This window comes from Rhinolophus hipposideros, assembly GCF_964194185.1.
Source record: "Rhinolophus hipposideros genome assembly, chromosome: 17".
NCBI lineage: Eukaryota > Metazoa > Chordata > Mammalia > Chiroptera > Rhinolophidae > Rhinolophus > Rhinolophus hipposideros.
Genome location: NC_138063.1, coordinates 53,606,693 through 53,633,445, shown reverse-complemented (window position 1 = coordinate 53,633,445; position 26,753 = coordinate 53,606,693). Strand labels below are relative to the sequence as shown.

Sequence of the window (26,753 nt, the reverse complement as noted above, 5' to 3'; positions counted from 1 at the left end):
TCAAAGAGGCCTGGCTCAGAGCCGACTTACTACTGTGCGCAGTCGATCAGCTGGTATTCATTGGACCTCTCAAAGCACGCCTTCACACCTTCATCATCCCAGAGTTTCTTCACATGATCAAAGAATTCCTAAAATTTGAAAAAGTTACAAGGGAATGCATGTGTTATAATCTTTCAAAAAGTTAAAAGTAAAAAGAAACTGCCCCCCCGACCGCCTGCCAAATTTAGCAGGTAGCACATGAATTATTTTCTTTGAGGAAGTCTACACACAGTAAAATGCACAGATCTCGTATTCAGCGTGATGAAAAAAGATGCCTCTGTGTTATCATCACTCACATCAACTTGTCAAACAGTTTTATCATTCCAGAAAGTTCCCCAAAATGAAAATTACAAGTCTAAGGTTAATGACGTTCATTAACTACAAATACAACTAACTAACAATTTGAAAGTTCTTAGTATTCAGTACCTTTACTAGTGGAACTGACACTTTGGCAAGGAAAAAATATGTCTATAATGCTAAGTTCTGTTCTAGCTGCTGTCTTTTAAATTTTCTGTGTGAGCCATGATTATGAATAGACGTGGTTGATCAGATAGGGTAAATATGGCCCAGAAGCATTAGGTACTTTAGAAAGAGACCTTTAAAATCATACTCTTTTGAGGATAGTAATTTTGTGTGTTTTTTGCCATTTTAAAAAAACTATGATTTTAGTGTAAACCGTGATTTCTGGTTCACTCAAATCTGTGCGGGCACAGTGTTCAATTTTATTCATTATGATAAGCAGCATCCTCTAAAACAAGAACAATCCTTATCTCAAAGTAAAAGGTGGTCTTAGGAATTCATATCTCCAAAATTACCCAAATTAACTTAGAGCTATGGAAACAAATGACTATACATAATTGCTAAATAGAAATTTTCACAAAATACTTTTAGAATATTTACATTTCCTCCCGTATCAGTCATTTGCCCCTCATGGCAACCCATGAGGGGCAACCCATGAGGCACCCATTTCTATCTTTGATCTGTATAGAAGGGTCTGGGGCTACATGGCCAGTAAGCAACTTAGACCTTTATGTTCACCATGCCTGCCACGCTCTCAAAGAATCAGCATACCCTGTTTCCCTGACAATAAGACTTAGCCAGACAATCGGCTTTAATTAGGGTCTCCAGACAGGAATTCCTGCCCCTTCTCAGGAATTGTTTTTTCACTTTCCCTTTCCCGAATCCCGAGATATGAACTGTTTTCTGTTCTCCACAATGAATCGTTTCCACAAAGTGACAGCCAATACTACCAACCACTTGGCTTCAAGGAGCCAATTTTCCTGATTTCCCGACCAAATTTTCTTTGGATTCGGGAATGGGAAAGTGAAAAAAATTCCTGAGAACGGGTGGGAATTCCCACCTGGAAACCCTAGCTCTAATGTGTCTTTTGGAGCAAAAATTAATATAAGAACCAGTCTCATTTTACTATAAAACTGGGTATAATATAATATAATATAATATAACATAATATAATATAATATAAAACCCGGTGTTATATTAATTTTTTGCTCCGAAAGACGCATTAGAGCTGATTGTCCAGGAGGTCTTATTTTTGGGGAAACACAGTAGATTCTTTGGAAGAAAAAAATTAAGGGTTGCTATTTTTCTTAGAGATTCACAATTCCTTACAAGGATGAATACAGGTATTGTGGGCCTAATGCTTATACAATTTGGGGGCCCACTTTGAAAAAAGAAAAACAAAATTATGAATACAAGTAGGTATAAAATCTTAGAAGGGAGAGGAGGAAGGAAGCGCCCTGGGCTTAAGCTTCTTTAGGTTTTAGTATGTCCAGTTCTGACTTCCCAGTATCAGGAACAATCTCTTTTTTTTTTTTTCAATTAAAGTTTACTGGGGTGACAATGGTTAGTAAAATTACATAGATTTCAAGTGTTCAATTCTGTAATACATCATCTATATATTCCATTGTGTGTTCACCACTGTGGGGACAAAGCCCCAAAAAACAGTTTCCAGGCTCTTGGCCTCACATAGAAAAATGCTGGCTTGGGTAGTAAATAGCCATCAACTGTGATCAGATGGCCAGCAGCTGTGGCTAGTTGGCCGTCAGCTGTAACCTGTAAGCCATTGGCCACTAATATAATGGCTGTGGCTACGTTAGCAAAAAAGAATGGGGGCTAGCAAGAAGATGGTGGCTGGCAAGAGCAGACTGCAGAGAGGCGGATGCCGCCAGCGAGAATATATTGGTTTGACTCCCCTATCTATGGCTCTGTGGGTGTTCCTTTTTGGCCTCACCATGTCCTACGTTCTTATGTGGGGAGCGGGAGCTGAGACCCTGCCGGACGCCCCATATGACAAATGATACAGCGAGCAGGGTCCCCCGCACGACAACCACCCACTGTCAGTTCTCCTTCCATCACTATGTATTTGATCCCCCTTACCCTCATCTCCCACCCCCAACCCCCCTTACCCTCTGGTAACCACTAAACTGTGTCTATGAGTTTTTGTTTTTCATTTGTTTGTCTTGTTCTTTTATTGTTTTTGGTTTATATACCACATATCAGTGAAATCACATGGTTCTGCTTTTTCTGTTTGACTTTTTTCGCTTAGCATCATACTCTCAAGATCCATCCATGTTGTCACAAATGTTCCTATATCACCTTTTCTTACTGCCGTAAGTATTCCATTGTGTGTATACCACAACTTCTTTATCCATTCATCTATTGAAGGACATTTTGGTTGTTTCCATGTCTTGGCCACCGTAAACAAAACTGCAATGAACATTGGAGCACACGTGTCTTTATGTATAAATGTTTTCAGATTTTTTCGGTAGATACCCAGGAGAGGGATAGCTGGGTCATATGGTAATTCTACTTGTAATTTTTTGAGGAACCTCCACACTGCCTTCCATAACGGCTGCACCAGTCTGCATTCCCACCAACAGTATATGACGGTTCCTTTTTCTCCACAGCCTCTCCAACACTTGTTACTATTTGTCTTGTTGATGATAGCCATTCTGACTGGGGTGAGGTGATATCTCATTGTGGTTTTGATTTGCATTTCTCTGATGATTAGTGATGTTGAGCATTTTTTCATACGTCTATTTGCCATTTGTAAGTCCTTTTTGGAGAAATGTCTCTTCAGGTCCTCTGCCCATTTTTCAATTGGGTTGTTTGGTTTTTGGTGTTGAGTTTCATGAGTTCCTTGTATATTTTGGATATTAGCCCTTTATCAGAGGCACTGTTTGCAAAAATCTTCTTCCATTCGGTTGGTTGCCACTTTATTTTGTCGATGGTTTCTTTTGCTGTGCAGAAGATTTTAAGTTTCACATAGTCTCATTCGTTTATTTTAGCTTTTACTTCCATTGCCTTTGGAGTCAAATTCATAAAATGCTCTTTGAACCCAAGGTCCATAAGTTTAGTACCTATGTTTTCTTCTATGCAGTTTATTGTGTCAGGTCTTATGCATAAGTCTTTGATCCATTTTGAATTAATTTTGGTACATGGTGACAGATAGCAGTCCAGTTTCATTCTTTTGCACGTAGCTATCCAATTCTGCCAGCACCATTTATTGAAGAGGCTGTCTTTCCTCCATTGTATGTTTTTAGCTTCTTTGTCAAAAATTATCTGTCCATATTTATGTGGTTTTATTTCTGGGTTCTCAATTCTATTCCATTGGTCTACGTGTCTGTTTTTCTGCCAATACCATGCTGTTTTGATCATTGTAGCCCTGTAGTACAAGCTAAAGTTAGGAAGTGCGATACCTCCAAGTATTTTTTCTTTTTCTTCTTAAGATTGCTTTGGCTATTCAAGGTCTTTTGTGGTTCCAAACAAATCTGATGATTTTTTTTGTTCTATTTCTTTAAAAAATGCCATTGGGATTTTGATGGGGATTGCATTAAATCTGTATATAGCTTTGGGTAATATGGCCATTTTAACTATGTTGATTCTTCCAATCCATGAGCATGGAATGTCTTTCCATTTCTTTGTGTCTTCTTCAATTTCTTTCAAAAATGTCATACAGTTTTCAGCATATAAATCCTTCACATCCTTGGTTAAGTTTATTCCTAGGTATTTTATTCTTTTTGCTGTAATTGCAAAGGGAATTGTTTTTTGTATTTCTTTTTCTGAGATTTCATTGTTAGTATATAGGAAAGCAATGGACTTTTGTACGTTGATTTTGTAGCCAGCAACTTTACTGTATTCATTGATTGTTTCTAATAGCTTTCTGGTGGAGTCTTTAGGGTTTTCTATATATAACATCATGTCATCTGTGAAGAGTGACAATTTAATTTCTTCATTCCCAATTTGGATGCCTTTTATTTCTTTCTCTTGCCTGATTGCTTTGGCAATGACTTCTAACACTATGTTGAAAAGCAGAGGTGATAGGGGACAGCCCTGTCGTGTTCCTGAACGTATAGCAAAGGGCTTCACTTTTTCACCATTAATTATGACATTAGCTGAGAACTTGTCATATACCTTATTATGTTAAGGTATTTTCCTTCTGTACCTATTTTATTAAGTGTTTTAATCATAAATGGATGTTGTATCTTGTCAAATGCTTTTTCTGCATCAATTGATATAATCATATGATTTTTGTCTTTTATTTTGTTTATGCGATGTATCACATTATTGGATTTGCGTATGTTGAACCATCCTTGTGCCCTGGGAATTAATCCCACTTGGTCGTGATGAATAATCTTTTTAATGCATTGTTGTATTCGATTTGCTAGAATTTTGTTTAGGATTTTTGCATCAGTATTCATCAGAGATATTGGTCTGTAGTTTTCTTTTTTTGTGTTGTCCTTACCAGGTTTTGGTATCAGGGTAATGTTGGCCTCATAAAATGAGTTAGGGAGTACTGTCTCTTCTTCAATTTTTTGGAGTTTGAGCAGGATTGGTATTAGATCCTCTTTGAAGGTTTGGAGGAATTCACTAGTGAAGCCATCTGGTCCCAGACTTTTGCTTTTGGAAAGGTTTTGGATGACTGATTCAATTTCGTTACTGGTGATCGGTCTGTTTAGATTTTCCAGTTCTTCATGGTTCAGCCGTGGAAGGCTATATGTTTCTAAGAACTTGTCCATTTCGTCTAGGTTATTGAATTTGGTGGCATATAGTCCTTTATAGAATTCTAGCATGATCCTTTGTATTTCTTGGTGTCCGTGATAACTTCCCCTTTTTCATTTCTGATTTTGTAAATTTGTCTTCTCTCTTTTTATCTTAGTGAGTCTAGGTAAGAGTTTGTCGATTTTGTTAATGTTTTCAAAGAACCAGCTCTTTGTCACATTAAGTTTTTCTATTGTCTTTTTGTTCTCTATTTCATTTAGTTCTGCTCTGATTTTTGTTATTTCCTTTCTTCTGCTGACCTTGGGTTTCACTCGTTCTTCTTTTCTAGTTCTTTAAGGTGTAACATGAGGTAATTTATTTGGGATTTTTCTTGTTTCTTGAGATAGGCCTGTAATGATATAAATTTTCCTCTTAAAACTGCTTTTGCTGCATCCTAAAAATTTTGGTAGGATGTTAGTTTTACTGTCATTTGTTTCTATGTATCTTTTGATCTCTCCTCTAATTTCTTCTTTGACCCAGTCATTCTTTAAAAGTATGTTGTTTAATCTCCATGTATTTGTGTTTTTTCCTGCTTTCCTTTTGCAGTTGATATCCAATTTCAAAGCCTTGGGATCAGAGAATATGCTTGGCATGATTTCAATCTTCTTAAATTTGCTGAGGTTGATTTTATGTCACAATATATGGTCTATCCTTGAGAATGTTCCATGTACAGTACAAAAGAATGTGTAGTCTGAAGTTTTAAGATGAAGTGCTCTATATATGTCAATTATGTCCATTTCATCTCATGTGTTATTTAGGGCTGCTATTTCGTTATTTTCTGTTTGGATGATCTATCCATAGCTGTCAACGATGTATTTCAGTCCCCTAGTATAATCGTGTTTTGGTCAATTTCTCCCTTTAGTTCTGTTAGTAATGCTTGGTATATTTCGGTGCTCTCTGATTGGGGGCATAAATGTGGATGACTGTTATGTCTTCTTGTTGTATAGTCCCCTTTACCATTATAAAATGCCAATGTTTGTCTCTTGTTATCTTTTTCACCCTGAAGTCTGTTTCATCTGATATCATTATGGCTACACCTGATTTTCTCTGGATACCATTTGCTTGGAGTATCAATTTCCACTCTTCCACTTTGAGTCTATACTTGTTCTTGTAGCTGAGATGTGTTTCTTGGAGACAGCATATGGTTGGGTTTAGTTTTTGATCCAATCTGCTACTCTGTGCCTTTTTATTGGTGAGTTCAGTCCATTTACATTTAGGGTGATTATTAATACGTGAGGATTTCCTATCATTCCATCTTTAGTTTTCGGGTAAGACTGTGCCTCCATTGTTTCTTTGCCTTTTTGTTGTTGTCTATTGTTTCTGTGTGGTGGTGTTCTATGATGTTTCCCTCTGTTTCTTCTTTCATTATAGTATGTATTTCAGTTCTGGATTTTTTTTGAGTGGTTCCCCTTAAGTTTATGTAAAAGAAAGTTTGATATTTAGAGTATTCCATTTTCTTTAGCACACTTACTTTCTCCATTCCCATATTCTGGTTCTGGCCTTTACTCTCCCCCTTTTTATGTTGCCACAAATTGTCCCTGTTGATGGTGGTCGAATAGCCTCCTTCTGTATTTCTTGTAGTTCAGGTCATGTATTAGAAAATCTCCTCAGCTTCTGTATGTCTGGAAAGGTCTTTATTTTTCCTTCATATCTAAAGGATACCTTTGCTGGATATATTATTCTTGGCTCATAATTTCTCTCTTTCAATAGTTTGAATATTTGGTTCCACTCTCTCCTGGCTTGTAGAGTTTCTGCTAAAAAATCTGATGATGATCTAATGGGCTTTCCTTTGTAGGTTGCCATCTTCTTTTCCCTGGCTGCCTTGAGTATTGTTTCTCCGTCATTGATTTTTGACAGCTTCTATACAGTGTGCCTTGCAGAAGGCTTGTTGGGATTGAGGTAATTAGGTGTTCTATTTGCTTCTTGGGTTCGAGGGTCCAGTTCTGTCCACAAGTTTGGGCAGTTCTCATCAACAATTTGTTTGAATATATTATCTGTCCCCTTCTCTCTTTCTTCTCTAGCTGGTATGCCCATTATTCTTATATTGCTCTTTCTGATGGAGTCAGAAAGTTCTTGTAGAGTTCTTTCATTTCTTTAGAGTCTCAAGTCTCTTTCTTCTTCCATCCATGTAATTTCCAGGTTTCTATCTTCAATGTCACTGATTCTTTCCTCCATCTGGTCAACTCTACTACCTAAGCTGGTTATTTCATTCTTAATTTCTTCTATTGAGTTCTTAATCTCCAGAAATTCTCTTTGGTTCTTTTTTAAAATTTCAATCTCTTTCGTGAAATGCTCATGTTGTTCTTTGATTGCGTTTCTGAGTTCATTAAACTGCCTTTCTGTGTTTTCTTGCATCTCGTTGAGTTTTTTCAGAACTGCAATCTTGAATTCTTTGTCATTTAAGTCACATATTTCCATATGTTTAAGTTCCTTTTCTGGAGACTTTTCACTTTCTTTCTGAGCTGTCTTGTTGCCTTGGTTATTCATGGCAATTGCTGATTTATTATTTTTCTTCCTAGACATCTACAGAAGTGGCTCTGCACCAGGTTGATAGGAAGAGGTCTTTCTTTTGTTTTCCAGTACTTGTTGGTAGAATGTTTTATTTTCTCTCCGACTGCAGCCTTTTTTTTTCTCTCTCACAGGGTAGTGCTATGTTTTCTCTGCACTATTCTAGCTTCTCACACAATGGGGCAATTCCCTGGGAGATGGACTTCTCCTCTGTTAATAGTTTGCCTGGGTCACAGGGTGCAGTGTCCATGTGGGTATGCGGACAGCTTTTGAAGTTTCAAAGCTCTTCCTGCACCAGATTCAGAGCCGGTATGTTTCAGTAGTTCTGTTTACTCCTGCAGGGATCCGCCCAGATAGGTGGGGCCAGGGGTGGGATGAATTGTGAGAGGTGGCCCAGAGCAATGGCGGCGACCACCACCACAGCCAGTCCTGCTTCCACAGGTCCCTCCCCTTTGCCGGAACTAGTGTTGTTGCGATTCTGTGTCTGCGGTCCACAGTTCTCAGAACAGCAAATATTCTGTTCTTTTGATCTGACACTGCTACTCTTCCACTTCTAGCAGCAGACAGGTGGGGGCGGGGTGAGCTCTGGGAGGGTAGGGGCGGGGCGGCTAGTCTCAGTGCCTAAGGCTTCTGTTCTCTGCTCGGCTGTGAGAACTTAAACCTCCGTTTTCAGCCTTCTTCCCTCAGTCTTTTCTCTGAGGTCTCTGCTGTGATCGTTGGGTTCAGCTGTGTTATATGCTGTCCCCTCAGCCCTGTGGGCCATCAGCGTAGCCCTAGCAGTCCGAGTTCTTCCCCGTCTCGCAGCTGCGGTAGTTCTGGGATGCAGCGAGCTCAGAGCACTGAGCTAGGTCTGCGTCCCTGCCCGCGCAGCTCCGTCTCCTCCCTTCTCCCTTCCCTCCTCCCCTGCTCGCGCAATTCTCCCACCTTTAGGTTAATTCAGTAGTGTGCCTCTTTGTTTTTCCTGTCTGCTGTGCAGGGAGTCCTTTGTGGAGTTATTGTTGTTCGATTAGTTGTAAATTCCAGGGGAGCTTTACAGAGGTTCAACTCATGCCGCCATTTTGATGACATCTCACATATATTTTTATGGGTAAATGTTTTCAGATTTTTTTCGGTAGATACCCCGGAGAGGGATTGGTGGGTCACAGTGTAATTCTATTCTTAATTTTTTGAGGAACCTCCACACTGCCTTCTATTGTAGCTGCACCAATCTGTATTCCCACCAACAGTGTATGAGTGTTCCTGTTTCTCCAAAGTCTCTCCAACGCTTGTTATTATTTGTCTTGTTGATGATAGACATTCTAACTTGTGTGAGGATATCAAAATTGTGTGAGGATATCAAAATTAACTCAAAATGGATCACAGACCTAAGCATAAGACCTGAAACAATAAACTGCATAGAAGAAAACATAGGTACTAAACTTATGGACCTTGGGTTCAAAGAGGATTTTATGAATTTGACCTGAAAGGTAAAGAAAGTAAAAGCTGAAATAAATGAATGGGACTATAGCAAACTAAAAAGCTTCTGCACAGCAAAAAAAGCATCGACAAAATAAAGAGGCAACCAACTGAATGGTAAAAGAATTTTGCAAAGAACACCTCTGATAAGGGTCTCATATCCAAAATATATAAGGAACTCATACAACGTAACAACAAAATACTAACAATCCAATTAAGAAATGGGCAGAGGACCTAAATAGGCATTTCCCCAAAGAGGACATACAGATGGCCAATGGACATATAAAAAGATGCTCAATATCACTAATCATCAGAGGAACAATCTTTAAAGTTATGTCACTTGTCTCTATATCTATCATATGTTAGTCTGTCTGTCATTATCATCAACAAATTCAACTGTCCACAGTTTTTTAAGAAGGGACAATCTTTATATGAAGGATAGTAGCTGAACACCTCAGTTTTTATCTTATCTCCCTAGATTTATGTTTCCTTCTGAAATCTCCCCCTGCTACTCCTATCAGTCTTGTGAAATTTGTAGGTTGTCCTTCTATGAGCCATATGAAAACACACACACACACACACACACACACACACTCACATACACACACACACACACACACACACACACACACACACACACACACACACACTGTAAGAGACTGTTAGCGTGAGAACTGCTATCATAAGGTCAGGGTTAACGGTCCCTGGCTTGAAACACAACCTAAGTGTAAACACAACCTGACTGTAAATTCCAAGATGTGGGCAGTGACAGCGAGGAGACAAGCGGCCCTGTAGCTTATCTTATACTCTTTGAAGCTGTGTAAGTCCTCCAGTTTATCATATACTCCTTAAAGCTATTAAGTCCTGTAGTTTAATTACTGTGTGCCTTGAAGATGCTATATAAACCCTGGGTTTTAAGTGTTTGGGGTCCTTGTTGAAACCCGCTGCGTCGGGCAGATACTTGGACCCCAGCTAGCTGGAAATAAACCTCGCTGTGTGACTTGCATTATCGTGTGACTTCTGTTCGCTTGAGGAGGGGTTGACTCCGGACCCTAACAACACACACACACACACACACACACACACACACCCCATGTCCCAAGAGAACTACTCCATTATACTATTCTTGAGATGGTCTTTGCAGATAGCCATAATCCCTGAGTCATGGTGCCATTCAGAGTTGAGCTCCATCTCCACTCCCCATGCCTGACTGCAAAACCTTGGTGCAGTGGTCCCTTGAATAAAGTTCCTAGCTGTCTTTAACAAGTGTCAGAATAATTTTTTCTTTAAAAGTCTGAGCTAAAGTCTTTGAGACAGAATTACAGAGGAGTGCTTGATCCAAGAATCAAGATACACGATTTCTGGGGTATATGTTGACAGAGTAATAAGGCAGGAATTGTAGGCACTGTGATTTAAAATAGATGCTTTGGACACCACCAAAGAGACATCAAAGCAACAACAATCTCTTTTTGCTTCAGCTTCCTCATTGGTAAACAAAAGTGTTGCACTAGAATATAGTTGGGTCCCCAAGATTCTCCATGTGTACTTTTTAAGGGGTTCTAAAAAAATGGCATGGAAAATTCCAGGCATGCTGATGTTGTTGCTTCATTAACATTTTACTAGGGAAAAATTCAAACTTACAAAAGTAGAGAAAATGGCCCCCCAGGCACTCATTACTCAGCTTCCTCATTTATCAACACACTGCCAATTTTCTTTTATCTCTATTTCATGCCCTTTTCCCCACTTTTATTATTTTGTAGCAAATCTCTTATACCATATTGTTTTATTTCAACATTATTTCTAAAAGATAACAGCTTTAAAAAATCATGGCCACAATGCAACTCTCTCAACTAAAAATACATAAACAAATAAAGAAATGATTTTGTAAAATCATTAAATATTCAGTCAGTCAGTGCAGCTTTTTAAGTGATGATTAAACATTTGTTCAGAGCCAGGCTAGAATTCTCATACATTTGCTATAACAACTGGGAAATAAATATGAGGAATAATTTTAACATGCCTCCATTAGCAACTAAGATGAATTATACTACATAAAAATAATTTCAGTGTTGTGTGTACATATGTCTCAAAAAAGAGTGATTCACAGTGAAATGTAACTATTTTTGACATCCAAGAGTATACAGAAATTGAGGGCATAAAAAGAAATCACTAAGTGTAAGTGATGAGACAGGTTAGTTAGTATGATTGCTAGGTAGATAGATAGGTTCCTGGTAAAATAAAGAAAAGACAGCCATTTCCTAAAACTTCAGGTTTTGAAATCACTCCTTTGCTCCAGGACATAATGTAACAAGGCCTTGAGGTTAATCATAAAATTCATTTTGGCCTATCAAATGGAGCAGATCTGATAGAAAAGAGTGGGTTACTTTGCTAATTCCTTTAGGATGGGCAAGCAGAACAAACCTGGTAGACAAATTTCATTAGAAGGCGCCAGTTTCCTTCTTCAAACAGTTCCCTTCTCCAAAAAGCTCCTCTTCCCCAAGCAGGCAAGGGAAGGTATAAAAGTAAGAGCTTTTGCCTCAGTCATGGGGCACCCCCCATTCAGGACCCCCTCCAACTCAGGAGCTGCAACTTCTTCTGCTGCCTCTAATAAACTATCCTTTTAAAAAAACTCTTTGCCTCTCCCTGGTCCGTGTTTCCATTCTTTGGCTTCACAAGACACGATCCCGGTCCACACTCAGAAACTGCCGGCAGATCCAACATCACCTACATCAGTGACATTTAAATTTTTTTCTGTATTACAGAATATGAGACTTGCCTTGGGATATTCATAATGAAATACATGAATGTTTGTTACTCTTATTCAAAGGAGTTGGAATTGTGTTATAGAAAATAAAATTATAACGATACCAAATTTAAACCTACTTTTTAAAAGGATTTAAATTTTTACAGCATAATTTTGATTTCAAATAAAAAAATTAAAAATCTACATGCTATCAACATCTTCCTTTATGTATGAATAAAGTTCACTCAATACTAACTTGGAATTCTCAGATGAGAAACAATTTTTTAATTTTGCTTTTAAATTCTTCATAAATGCTCGAAAATGGAAATAAATATATGATAATAAGACACATAATAAAAATTCTCGAGTGATATCTCTGCTAATATAGTACAATAAAATAAGTTTTTAGTTACACTGACACTTGAGGTACACTTTTTCATTTTTGAAATAATCAAAAACTTATTTCTAATTTCTTGAAAGTTGTCCAATGGTCTGGAGTGAAAGTTCTGGCTACACACACAGGGCTCAGGCAGGACTGCTTTCACCATTGGTGCCCTGTCCTAAGGCTGGTGGAAACTCACTGCGTTGAGACTAAAAATGTTTTTCCTTATGCTTGTGGCACAATATTCTTCATAGGATGATTTATAGATATACTTCTCTCTAATTTTAGTGTCAGGAATACTTGTTTGTATCTCTCAAGCTATTGCTTTTTACATTTTATTATTAATTTTTAATCTTATGAGCCCTGTGATTTTTTTGCCGAGTTGATTTACGTCACTGAGTTGAGACAGTCTAGAAACCAGGTGTCAGGGTCAGTCCTAGCATGTGTATAGGGCTTGTATATAGGGCTTTTCCTTATGCTCTGGGAACTAACTTCACTTCTGTTTCCACATAACTTACTCTGTTCCTAGCTTTGTTCTCTTGTATTTTCAGTTATTTTATTAACTTGTTTTATAACTTTGTGAGCAGCACTAAATCCTTTCTGGAACAAATTGAAGCATAAATAGATGTTTAGCATAATTTTCATGGGAACAGAGTGAATAATGTCCACTACCATAATCAAATGGACTTTAGAAATAGGCAGTTTCAGGTCAGTAGCCATCCAAACTGAACTTTCTCTCTCTCTCTCTCTCTCTCTCCCTCCCTCCCTTTCTTCTTTCTCTCTCTTCCTCCCTCCCTTTCTTTTTAAATTAAAGATTATTGGGTGACAAGCGTTAGTAAAATTACATAGGTTTCAGGTGTACAATTCTGTAATACATTATCTATATATCACATTGTGTGTTTACTACCGAGAGTCAGTTCTCCTTCCACAAACTGAATTTTCTAAAGCTCAAGTTTAGGTCCGACACACCTTCTCAGTTTTATCCCTTGGATAACAGAATGATCTAATAGATTTCTGCCATTTTTTTCCCAGGTATCTGGTATATATCAAGTTAAAAGTCTGTGTGGAATCTGTCATACCTGGTAACACTATGATTATGTTATTTATAATGTCTGTCCATCCTCAAATCTAATTTAATACAGTATGTCTAAAATTCTATTTAGAAGCAGCTTTCAGAAAATATGCTAAATATATATATATGAATATATATATATATATATATATATATATATATATATATATATGTACATACTAATTCAAAATTATTAGCAGTCCTGATGCCCATACCTTTCCTAGCATGAAGCATGCTAGGCAACAATCTCTACAAGTAACCAAGTATAAAATGAGGTCACTCCTAGCATTTATCCAGTGCCTATTAGGTTCCAGGAAATGTTCTAAGGGTTGTAGATACAAGGTAACATTTGTGTCTCAAATAAGCCATATAGGTAATTCAACTCCCATTTTACAGATGACAAAATGAGAATGATTAAAGATATTTTCTATTTGCTCAAGCTTCCTTGACTAGGAAATGGTCAAACCTGAGTTCAAAAGCATGTTCTGCGTCCAGCTAGCTTCCTCATTCACTGGTCAATGGAAGTTCCTTGTGCCTGGGGGACCAGGGAGAACAAATGCAAATTTCTAATATATACCAAACTCCTCTATTGTTTCCCCTTAGGACAGGCTACTTTTAACACCTTTCTGAGATATACTTTGCCTACCATAAAAGTCATGCAACCACCCAGCACAATCAAGTTTTACAACACTTCTGTCACCTCCTCACCCTCCTTTGCAGCCAAGTGTATCCCCACCCCTGGTCAATTGTTAATCTACTTCTGCCTCTGTAGTTTTGTTTTTTCTAGAAATTTTATATGAACGAAGTCTTTTGTGTCTGGCTTCTTTCACTCAGCATGATATTTTTGAGATTCATCTATTTTGTAATGTTTATTAGCAGTTTGTTCCTTTTTCAAAAAAATGCATTTTATGTATATACCACAATTTGTTTATTTATTCACCAGTTGATGGACATTTGGGTTATTTCCAGCTTTTGACTGTTATAAATAGTGTTGCTAGGAATATTTGTGTGCTAGTCTTTGTATGGACTTTCATTTTCATTTCTTTTGGGTTGATACCCAGGAGTGGAATTGCTGGGTTATATGGTAGGTGAATATTTAACTTTAAAAAACTACTAAATTGTTTTCTAAAGTGGCTATTCTATTTAATATTGTCAAGAGCAATGTGTAGGGATTCTAGTTTCTGTACATCCTCACCAATATTTGGTTTTGTCAATCTTCTTAATTTTGATTACTCTAGTGGGTATGTAGTGACATCTAATTGTGGATTCATCTTGCATTTGCCTAATAACCAATGAGGTTGGACATCTTTTCATGTAATTGTTGGCTACTTGCATATGTTCTTTTTGAAGTGTTTGTTCAAATTATTTTTCCCATTTAAAAAATTGAGTTGTAAGTCTTATTATAGAGTTTTATTTAAAAGTAAGAGATTAAAAAAAAACTGGATTCAAGTCCTTTGTTAGCTATAGGTTTTACAAATATTTTCTCTCAAACTGTAGCTTGCATTTTAATTATCTTAGTATATGTGCTGCTGAAGCGAGCACAACATTTTAATTATCTTAGGCATCTTTTGTTGAGCAGAGTTTTTAATTTTGCTGATGTCCAATTAATCAATTTTTTTTCTTTTAGCATTTATGCTTTTTTGTGTTTAAGAAATGTTTGCCTAACCCAAAGTCAAAAATATTTCCTCCAAGTTCTTTTTCTAAAAGTTTTATAGTTATAGCTCTTAAATTTAGGCCTATGATTCATTTGAACTAATTTTTGGAGATGGTATGAGGAAAAGTCAAGTTTCACTTTTTTCCATAAGGATATCCAGTTTTCTCAGCACATTCATTGAAAAGACTATTCTCTTTCTATTGATTTACCTTGGTACCTTTGTTGAAACTAACCAGACAAATGTGCATCTGTTCATGGACTCGCACTTCTGTTCCACTGATGTATATGTCTAGCTTATGCCAACGCCATACTGTCTTGGTTATTGTAGCTTTGTGGTAAGTCTTAAAATTAGTAATGGTAAGTTCTCCAACTTTGTTCTTCTTTTACATCACTATTTTGGTTGCCCTAGGTCTTCTGAATTTCCACATATATTGTAGAATTAGATTGTCAATTTCTATAAAAAAGCCTGCTGGCATTTTGATTGAGATTGCATTGAATCTATATATCACTTTGGGGAGAATTGCCATCTTAACAATAATGAGTTTTCTAATCCATTAACATATCTATTTCTTTATACTTTATTTAAATTCTCTCAATAATGTTTCCTGGTTTTCAGTGTATAGATCTTTCACATGGTTTGTTAAAATTTTTTTCTAAGTAGTGTTTTTTGGATGTCATTTTGAATATGTATATATATACATTTTTTTATTGGGGAAGGGGAACAGGAATTTATTGGGGAACAGTGTGTACTTCCAGGACTTTTTTCCAAGTCAAGTTGTCCTTTCAATCTTAGTTGTGGAGGGTGCCGTTCAGCTTCAAGTTATTGTCCTTTCAGTCTTAGTTGTGGAGGGCGCAGCTCAGCTCCAGGTCTAGTTGCAGTTACTAGTTGCAGGCGGCGAAGCATACCATCCCTTGCGGGACTCGAGGAATTGAACTGGTAACTTTGTGGTTGAGAGCCCACTGGCCCATGTGGAAATCGAACCGACAGCCTTCAGAGTTAGGAGCATGGAGCTCCAACAGCCTGAGCCACCGAGCCGGCCCCATATATATTTTTTTAAATTTCATTTTTGTATTTTTTTTTTCATTGCTACTACATAGAGATACAATTAATTTCTGCATTAAATCTTGTAACCTGCAACCTTGTTAATTTCACTTATTTGTTCTAGTAGCTTTCAATTCCTTCCTGTGTAGCTGTGCACAGAAATAGTTACCTACATAGCTCTGGCCTCTCTCTGTTTCTCTCCCAAAAGTATGACTCTTGAGGCCTGGGGCAGTATCATAATTCCCTGTGGTTCCAAAGTACAGGAGGACTGAGCCAAAGACCTTCACTGCCTACCATGGCAAGGTTTCATGCCATGAAACCTTTTTGCTGGTCTTATATTGTTTTTTAAAGATACAGTAAAGTTGATCTAGAGATTCTATCTTTTGTTTCTAAATTATAATCTCACAAAACAACTATGATAAGTATCAAGTTTTAGTAATCAGATCCATGATCCATAATAGAGAATTAAATAAATCTACCCTATGATGGGTACATAATTTTCCTCAAGTATTTTTTTCCACAAAATTAATTTTTTAGCATTTGATTTTCCCCTTCACAATACTCCCACTCTTATACCTAAGACTCTCTCTGTAAAATCGTAATTCTCTGAGAAAATTGTGCACTTGGAGCATGGCAGAGAGACTCACAAGAGAAACTTATTTGTGTGGGAACAGAAATAAAATAATTAGGTATTTTCATTAGGAAAAAGAGACTCAAAGAATCACGACTTTAGTTTTTGCTTCCAGACAAGGCTCTATCAAATTACCTGACAAAAATTCTCTTTGTAACATCAAACTTAAATTACATAACACTCTAAGGTATTATTTTTCGTCTTCTTAGTCACTCCGAATCCTTTCTGTTTTATGTGTTGAGAGGTAAAATGGAGAGAGGAGCCCCTTTTTTTGGCAAGAAGGTTAGATTGAAAGCAAATGTCTTTAGAAGTGAGTTTCTTATATTCCTACTGACAACAATTGTAAATTAGATACATATTTTTTAGGGAAAATTTTAGTGTAAAACATACTAACGGTGTCTAATAAGGGATCATGAAACAATATTGATAGTTTGAGCATGGATTTCAGTATTTGAGGGCCTGGGCTCAAATCCCAGTAGGGAGGCTCTCAATGCTGACACTGTCTCCTCCTCTCCTCCATGGGGTATAATAGTTCTTCCTGGCAGAGGTTGGCTGGGATGATCCGTGCATGGCGGGCAGGGGAGGAGGAGCACATATGAGGGGTAAGGGCAGCAAGGAGACAAAGGGTGGCTGGAAAGACAAAACAAGAAGCAGGATGAAACTGACATCAGGGAGAGCAAGCTCAAACTCAAGACAGTTAAGAGCATATTGACCAATAGTGTGAAGTGCTGCTGGGGAGTGAGGTCTGGGAGAGTTCAGCTTTGGAACATGGCACTGTAGTTTTGGTACAACTGTGGGAAGACCCGCCAGATGCCAACAGGTCAACAGAGAAACACATGGTGAGGAAACAGAAATCATATGGAGACTTGGCAACTGAATTTTAGAAACATCTACAGAACATCTGCTGGCATACGGCATAAATGCTCTGTGTTGGATGTAGGAGAGAGAGGGCACAAGATTTCTGAGTGTGAGGAGAGGGATGAGCTCTGGTCACAAGCACAAGGCAGGTGATGGTGTGGCAGTGCAAAGAACCAACAACATGGACAGGAGCTCGAGGGCCACTGCTGTCAGCGCTTCACTTTTAACAATGTACTTCTGATTCCTGGATTAGCCCTAGGCTTTCAGACATTTCCAGAAAGGCCTCCAAACTAATATGACTTGTCAAAAAATACACTTAACAGCTGGTGAGCCAGTAAAGCTGGCTGAATAAAATGCAGCAAATGATGAGAAAAAAGGGAAGTAAAGGGCCACAGAATATCTAAGAATGCCTGCTACAACATGGAAAATTCTACTGACAGCCATGTGCTGTAAATTGAGCCTTTAAATCCTTTGCCCAGGGAGGTGGTTCCAACAACCAACACTGGGAAACAATCCACCCCTGTAAGGTGGCTGGGAAGAGTGGGGGATATGGAGGGATGTCATGCAGGGTCTCTGGTCCCGCTCCTGGACTATTCCAGCAAGCGCTTCCTCCGAGATATGATGCAATGAGGTGAGGACTTCCTCTAACTGGTGGTCCCAAGCTTCCAGCGCCCTCCGCCAGGGCTGCCAGTCGCACCTGGGCCACCCCACCAAGCGCATCCTCTGCGCCACGACGCAACATGGTGAGGAACATCCAGCCCACATGGCTGGCTGCATCTCTTGCCTCCACCGGCAACTGCTCAGTCAGAACATGCAGGACCCTCTCCACGCTGGTGGGAGAGCCACACACGTCCTCCCTCCTCTTCCTGGGAGCCCAACTCCCGAGAATGGTGGCCACCAGGCACCACCACCTGTCCTCCTGCCCAGAGTCAGACACCATTCGCACCCATCAGGAATTGTGCTCGCAGCGCCTGGCGTCTGACTGGGTGGAGGCCTCAGTGTAAGATGTCCGCAATCCTCGGAGCCTACGGCAGCAGACTACCAAAAAGCAGGTGACACCCTGTCAGGCGGGAGACCCAGATTGCTCAGCCATTTGTCGTGCGAGGCGGCCTGCGGGGTCTCTGCTCCCGCTCCCCACATAAGAACACAGGATATGGCTATGCCAAAAAGGAACACCCACAAAGCCATAGGTAGGGGAGTCATACCAGTATAGTATCACTGGTGGCACTACAGTCTCACTGGAAGCTGGAGCCACACGACCTGCAACCTGCTATCTGCTTTCCTGCCTGCCAACCAACCGACTCCCCAACCAACGCAGCCGCGGCAGTTATATTAGTGGCCAATGGCTCACTGGTTACAGCTGACGGCCAACTAGCCACAGCTGATGGCCATCCAATCACAGCTGATGGCCATCTACTACCCAAGCCAGCACTTTTCCACGTGAGGCCGAGAGCCTGGAAACTGCTCTCCGGGACTCTGTCCCCACACACCCACTATGGCCAATAGGACAGCGTGCCATCCGGAGGCTCGAGAGGACCACCAATTCACCCAGGGGTCATGCCTCTGCCAGGCAGACTGTGCCTTCTGCTCGAGGCGCTGCTCTTCATGGGCCTCCTGAGACCAAGCGCCCACATGCACAAACCACTCCAACATCTCTTGGAGAGCCCTGGCTGGCACCATGTCCTGCTCGCTGCACTATATGTCATGCAGGGACTCTGGTCCTGCTCCCTGCACAAGAACGGAGGATATGGTGAGGCCAAAAAGGAACACCAACGGAGCCATGGATTGGGGGGTGTCACGTGGGGTGTCATGAGGGGTCTCTGGTCCCGTTCCCCACATAAGAATGCAGGACATGGTGAGGCCAAAAAGAAACACCACGGGAGCCATAGATAGGGGAGTCATACCACTATATTCTTACTGGTGGCTGGGTTAGAGACACAGGAATTAGGATCCACACTATCTGCAATCTGCTGTCTGCTTCTCTGCCAACCAACCACCCAACCAACTCACTAGCTAGTTGCAATCCACTGTGCTAACTGCAATCCACTCTTGCTAGTTCAGCCATCATCCACTGTTAGTGTAGCCACGGCAGTTATATTAGTGGCCAATGGCTCACTGGTTACAGCTGACGGCCAACTAGCCACAGATGATGGCCATCTGATCATAGTCAATGGCCATTTACTACCTGAATCAGCACCTTTCCATGTGAGGCCTAGAGCCTGGACACTGCCCTCCTGGCTCTGTCCCCACAGGAGGTCATACCACTATATTCTCGTTGGCGACTGGGTTGGATATACAGGAAGTAGGAGCCACATGATGAGCAATCCGCCATCTGCTTCTCTGCCAACCAACCAACCCCACTTGCTAACTGCAATCTTCACTTGCTAGCTCAGCCATAGAAGTTATATCAGTGGCCAATGGCTAACTGGTTACAGTTGATGGCCAACTAGTTACAGCTGAAGACCATCTACTACCCAAGCCAGCACCTTTCCATGTGAGGCTGAGAGCCTGGAAAGTGCTCTCTAGGACTCTGTCCCCACACTACACCCCTACAGGGTTCTCATCTCACAATCTATGTGACAAGCATCTTCCGCGTGAGACCCTGTGTCAGGAACCCAGCTCATGAGACAAAGTTCCAGTCCAGTTCAAGTAATGTCTCACGGGGTGTCCCTCGATGTCCACCTACTTCCTGGGCACAGCCAGGGTTTCTAAGGGTACCGTGCTGAAACAATAGTGGCTCACAGCCAAGGTCCTTACATATTCTCAACAGCAGCCAGTCACGACACAGGAAGTAAACATCCACCTTGTAGTCGCACAACAGCCTAGCCAACTGTCCCTCCATGTCTTTCCTTAAGGAAAGAAGAGTTTGTGAGATTGTGCCTTTCTGGGACTGTGTTCCATCCTTGTGTTTACACCTTATGTCTCTCTGTCTGATCCCCAAAAGATGGTTTGCAGCCAAAGACGGGTAAGATATCTCACGGGAGATACAACCTAAGCCAAGCGGAACCGAGTGGGGACCCCTAATGAGCTGCCTTAGAAAAATAAGGGAAGGGGCCTTGCCTCCCCTTGCCCCTGCCTGGGAAAGTCTGTTGCCGGCCCAGGATTTTCCCTTGCAGCTGTTTGTGAGAGAAGTCATGAGGACAACAAAGATCAGTCCTCTCTACTTATCTCTACGGAGCTGTTACAATATGAGAGACTTGACCCTGAGAAGGTACAGAGCTTAGGTAAGACATCATGGGAACTTGTGCTTCGGCTGTTTGAAGGTTAAAATAATTGGCTTGGAATGTTTCTATAACGTGATAAGTGAGTCTCACAGACCGTGCCAAAAACACTGCTACTCCCTTGTATACTTATCAATAAAAGCCTCCAGTCGGCTTTGTTCAGGGCTCCAGTCCTCTGAGACTGAGAGACCCTTGGCCTTCTGAGAGATTTAACAGCATTAAGTCTCTGTTTGTTTCTTAAAAACTTAACCCAAACCGCCCCTTCTCACCTCCTCACTGCCCTTGTTGCGCGGGACGCGACACACCTGTACCCCAACAAGAGGTCTTCCTGCACCACAGGCTTGCTGGTGGCCGGTAGAGACACAGTGTAGGGACAGAGTCCCAGAGAGCAGTTTCCAAGCCCTCGGCCTCACGTGGAAAGGTGCTGGCTCAGGTAGTAGACGGCCATCTGCTGTGGCTAGTTGGCCATCAGCTGTTACCAGTTAGCCACTAGCCACTGATATAACTGCCGTGGCTAAGCTAGCAAGCGCAGATTGTGGATTGCAGATTGCAGTTAGCAAGTGAGGTTGGCTGGCAGAGAAGCGGATGGCAGGTTGCAGATCGTGTGGCTCCTGCTTCCTATGTCTCCAACTCAGCCGCCAGTGAGACTATAGTGGTATGACTCCCCTATCTATGGCTCCGTGGGTGTTCCTTTTTGGCCTCACCATGTCCTGTGTTCTTATGTGGGGAGCAGGACCAGAGACCCCACATGACATCCTGCATGACACAGGAAGCAAACACCCGCCAGTTCCATTACATGGTGGTACAGTTCCCAAGCAAGCATCCAAGCGGTCCATCAAATCAGGAATAGGAGTCAATTCCCCATAGTCCACATTCATTTGCCAGTGCTGTGTGTTGGCCTCACAATGTGTGCCCTGACTGCAGGGCGAGGGCTCCAAGTCCTCCTCAACCCAGGGGTGAGGGACGACCTTGACCTCACCTGTATCCTCCACCGAGGACTCAGCAAGCGTTTCCTCCTGGGACTACAAGTCCCACATCTGGGCTGCCCCATAAAGAACCTCCCAGCCCACACAGCCGCAAAGACTTTGCATTCTCCGGCCTATGCTGGTTGGAGAACTGTCCACATCTTTCCATCCCTACAAGGGGGTCCAGCTCTCCGGCAGGTGCACTGCTCTTTCTATGCTGGTCGTCGAGCCATTCACATCTTCCCACCCCTCCACGGGGTTCCAGCTCTCCCGCAGTTGCTCCTCCTGGTCTTCCTGAGATTGAGTGTTTATATGCACAAACTGCTCCACCGCCCCTAGGAGAGCTTTGGCCGGCACCATACCCTGCTCGCTGCGCCATGTATCATGCAGGGTCTCTGGTCCAGCTCCCCACACAAGAATGCAGGATATGGTGAGGCCAAAATGGAACACCAACAGAGCCATGGATTAGGGGGGTCATACCACTATAGTCTTGCTGGCGGCTGGGTTGGAGATGCAGGAAGTAGGAGCCACATGATGCACAATGAGCAGTCTGCTCCTTTGCCAACCAACCAACAAAAACCCAACTTGCTAGCTGCAATCTGTGCTTGCTAGCTCAGCCACAGCAGTTATTTCAGTGGCCAATGCCTAACTGGTTACAGCTGATGGTCAACTAGTTACAGCTGATGGCCATCACTACTCAAGCCAGCACCTTTCCACGTGAGGCTGAGAACCTGGAAACTGCTCTTTGGAACTCTGTCCCCACAAGGGAGAACCCAGGAGTAACGATGTGGGGCACAGGCTCACCATCCCTGTCTTATTAATGGGTAGCACACTTATAGCCAGCACCCTAAAATTAGCTAATGGTGTCTTCAGTGGGGATATATAAAATCATGTGGTGTTTTGCTTTGTGAACATGCAGCTTCACATTCTGTAGCACAGAAGAGCAAGAGCCTTCTTTGGAGAGTAACAAATAGCTATGAGTGATAAGGGAGAGACCACTCACTATAGAAGTTTTAAGACCCCTCACTATAGACATTTTAAGTCTCCTTTTCCCTAGTTTCTTAGCTCTCTAGCCTCTGGTCTTAATCACTTTTCAAACTAGTTTCTTAATCCTAAACTAAATATTGATTCTAGCCTAAATCACAGAATATCTCTCATCCCTGCTTTAATTAACTACTTAAAAGCCTGTGACTTAAGCTTGTTAACTGTAATCATTGTAGCCCAACACTCCTCCAGGCCATTCCATACCTAACCCCTGGGTAAAACAGATAATTGGGCTCCTGTAGGGGTACGAATTATGTCCCAGCTTACAGTGCACCCTGACCAAGGCAGATATGAGACTCTGTCATGCAGGGACTCACACAGGGTCTCAGCTCCCGCTCCCCACATAAGAACGCAGGATATGGTGAGGCCAAAAAGGAACACCCACGGAACCATAGATAGGGGAGTCATACCACTATATTCTCGCTGGCAACCAAGCGATACACACGAAGTAGGATTCACATGATCTGCAATCTGCCGTCCGCTTTTCTGCCTGCCAACCAGCCAACCAACCAACGCAGTTTTTATAACTGGATGTTTAAAGGCATGTTTGTCCTGGTTCTGCTCCAAGAATATTTTAAAAGTTGACCTTTCTAGGGCCGGTCCGGTGGCTCAGGCGGTTGGAGCTCCGTGCTCTTAACTCTGAAGGCTGCCGGTTCAATTCCCACATGGGCCAGTGGGCTCTCAACCACAAGGTCGCCAGTTCGATTCCTCGACTCCCGCAAGGGATGGTGGGCAGTGCCTCCTGCAACTAAGATTGAATATGGCACCTTGGGCTGAGCTGCTGCTGAGCTCTCGGATGGCTCAGTTGGTTGGAGCGCGTCCTCTCAACCAGAAGGTTGCCGGTTCGACTCCCGCAAGGGATAGTGGGCTGTGCCCCTGCAACTAGCAACGACAGCTGGACCTGGAGCTGAGCTGCGCCCTCCACAACTAAGACTGAAAGGACAACAACTTGAAGCTGAACAGCACCCTCCACAACTAAGATTGAAACGACAACAACTTGACGTGGAAAAGAAAAACGTCCTGGAAGTACACACTGTTCCCCAATAAAGTCCTGTTCCCCGTCTCCAATTGAAAAAGAAAATTGACCTTTCTGGAGTCCAAGAACACCATAATCCTCAGAAAGTCATAAATAATTCATGTTATTGATAATGTATTGACTAGCACATGTAAAAGAGCTTCCTTTTCTGAAAGATAAGAGCTGAGACAAATACCTCCCACATAAGAGCCTCGCCTGGCCTCTCCTGGCCTAGTCTTCTCATTCCTGGCAAGTCTAGTCTGCCTGGTCCTTTTCTGGTCTAACTTGTGACTGTGTCACTATTGGTGTCAGTGAAGCTCCCTGTGTGTCCTGACGATTTTAACCCATGGCCATGTAATTTGGCAAAGAACAAGTTCTACCTGGGCCTGTGGCCTGAGGGACATTCTACCAAGGCAGTGACGTCTTTGCTTCTGTTGGGTTCTGCCAGGATTTATGCCTCTTCTTCTCTCAGCAAATTTTCTACATGACAGCAAATTGCTTCCTTCCACTTATACACCTCTCCAGAGTATCTATCAAGAACCCTTTATTTTGTGTTTGTAAAATTCCTAATTATAACAAGTAACCCAAGGAAAGCAACACACCTGTTCTGTTATTCCCTCAATTACACTTCCATGTAGTTGGTCGTATTACCCTACATGATCCTTAAATATTATCAGCTTCACTGCAGGGTTGGTTGGACACCTGTTGTTTGTCATTTTATCTGTCTGTCTATCTATCTATCTATCTATCTATCTATCTATCTATCTATCTATTCACCCATCCTTTATCTACCTACCTATCATCTATCTATCATGTTTATATTTGTTTGAAATAAACACATGGAGAAAAAGATATATACTGGGGGTGCCAAAAAATGTATACACATAACTTGTGTTCATATTTTGTAATTGGTATATATTGAGTATTACAATTTTAATAGTTTTTTTTCCTTTCTTAAAATGTGTATACTTTTTTTGGCACCCTCTCTCTCTCTCTATAAATATATATATATATATATATATATATATATATATATATAGAGAGAGAGAGAGAGAGAGAGAGAGAGAGCCACAAAAATGTGTGTATATATATATATATATATATATATAGATAGATAGATAGAGAGAGAGAGAGAGAGCCAAAAAAATGTATATATATTTGTTGTCCTTGTTAAAGATATTGATCCAGAGGGGAAAATCAGAACATAGGATATTACATTCAATTGAAAAATAATAATAATAATAATAATAATAATAATAATAATAACATTTTAGTTTCATGGCCTGTGAAGAGTAGAGAGATAGGGAGAATGATCCAAGATGGCGGAGTAGATAAACGCTGTGCTTGCCTCATCCTGTGAACACATCGAAATTACAACTGAATTATAGAATAAACAACCTGGACAACCATCTGAAGTCTAGTTAAACAGAAGTTTTATAACTAAGATATAAAGAAGAAGCCACATCGAGATTGGTAGAAAGGGTAGAGAAACGAACCTGGCTGGCCCCAAACCTCTGTGTGGTGAATGAAAATTGTGAAGAATATCTCAGCCACAGAGGTTCCACACAGTGGAGCAAGGGACTCCAACCCCACACCAAGCTCCCCAGGAAGAGGAGTCCCCACAACATCTAGCTGTGAAAAAAAGTGGAGATTCTGACGGTCTGGGTGGGACGGAAGGCTGTGACAAATCCAGATGTCCTCTTAAAGCACCCACACAGACTCACTCACAGGCACTCACCCTAGGCTCTCAGTGACTCGGGAAGCACTGGAGACATAAAGGGGGCAAACTGTGGTGTGTGTCTTTGGGTGAGGGCTGGAAGACAGTTGCCCTGTGTGGGATCCTTCTCCTATGCAGCCGGCAGGTGGGGGCCATCTTTCCTGTGTCGAGCCCTCCCCGACACACGGCCAAATCTGAATCTGAATTGGTCTGGTGAGCTCGGCTTGCTCAACCCTGCTGATTCACTAAGCTCCCACCATACCCAACTGCCTACCGCACAAGGCTTCACCAGTGGCTGAATCTTATGGGAGCAGGCAACCAAGAGCAGGCATCAGTGGGTCCTGGTTGTTTTCAGAGCTACCCCAGACCTGGTACTGGTGGCAGACGTTACTAGAGGCAGCCGTCCTCCATTCACAGCGTGGCCTCTCCCATGTATCTCTAGGTCCAGCACAGGCAGCAACTAACCATGGATGGCTTTGTAGTTTGTACCAGGTAGTCCCCGACTCTGTCACAGACAGTAGCCGACCTGAGCCTTCACCCGAGCCCCTCCCAAGAGGCCCCAGAACCAACATACTTGGAGGTTGGCTTCATATCACAGCAGAACACCACCCAGTTAGCTCCACAAGTGGCACACCCAAAGAGTGGTCTCAATAGGCACTAGAGCGTACTGGGGGGAATCCCACTCTATGTGGTAAGGCCCCTGTACAGCAGCCCATAAGCTGTGGACAAGGCCAAACCCCAAAGCCAGTCAGTTTGAGAGTCAACCCTACCCACTGACATAGCAATCAAGGCTCAAATATAACAGGAGGGCACACACACCCCACACAAGGGACACTCCTGGAGCACCCAGTGCAGGTTACCAGGGAGACTGGCACTATGCCCCACAAGGCACCTACTATATAAGGCCACCTGGCAAGACCAGGAGATGTAGCAAATATACTTAATACATAGAAACAAACACAGAGAGGCAGCCAAAATTAGAAAACAAAGAAATACATTTCAAATGAAAGAACAGGAGAAAACTTCAGAAAAAGAACTAACCAAAATGGAGGCAAGCAACCTACCAGATGCAGAGTTCAAAACAGTGGTTACAAGGATGCTCAAGGAACTTAGTGAGAACTTCAATGAAGAGGTAGCAAGCATAAAAATAAGACACAGAAACCATGAAAACAGACTAGTCAGAAGTGATGACTACAATAACTGAAATGCATTAGAAGAATCAACAGCACACTAGATGAAGCCGAGGATCAAAGCTATGATTTGGGGGACAAGGTAGCATAAAACACCCAATCGAAAAGCAAAGGGAAAAAAACTAAAAATAAAAAAAACAAAAAACAAACAAAAAA

General features: G+C 41.5%; 1 protein-coding gene across 4 annotated transcripts in view; it reads right to left on the bottom strand.

Moving 5' to 3' along the window:
- GNAL (G protein subunit alpha L) overlaps nucleotides 1-26,753 on the bottom strand; it is a 198,532-nt gene that overhangs the window by 51,797 nt on the left and 119,982 nt on the right. For all 4 annotated transcript variants that reach the window (XM_081078181.1, XM_081078183.1, XM_081078184.1 and 1 more), the window contains one exon: nucleotides 31-128. In XM_081078181.1, coding sequence (XP_080934307.1) covers nucleotides 31-128 — 98 coding nt within the window. The remainder of the gene's footprint in view (nucleotides 1-30; nucleotides 129-26,753) is intronic.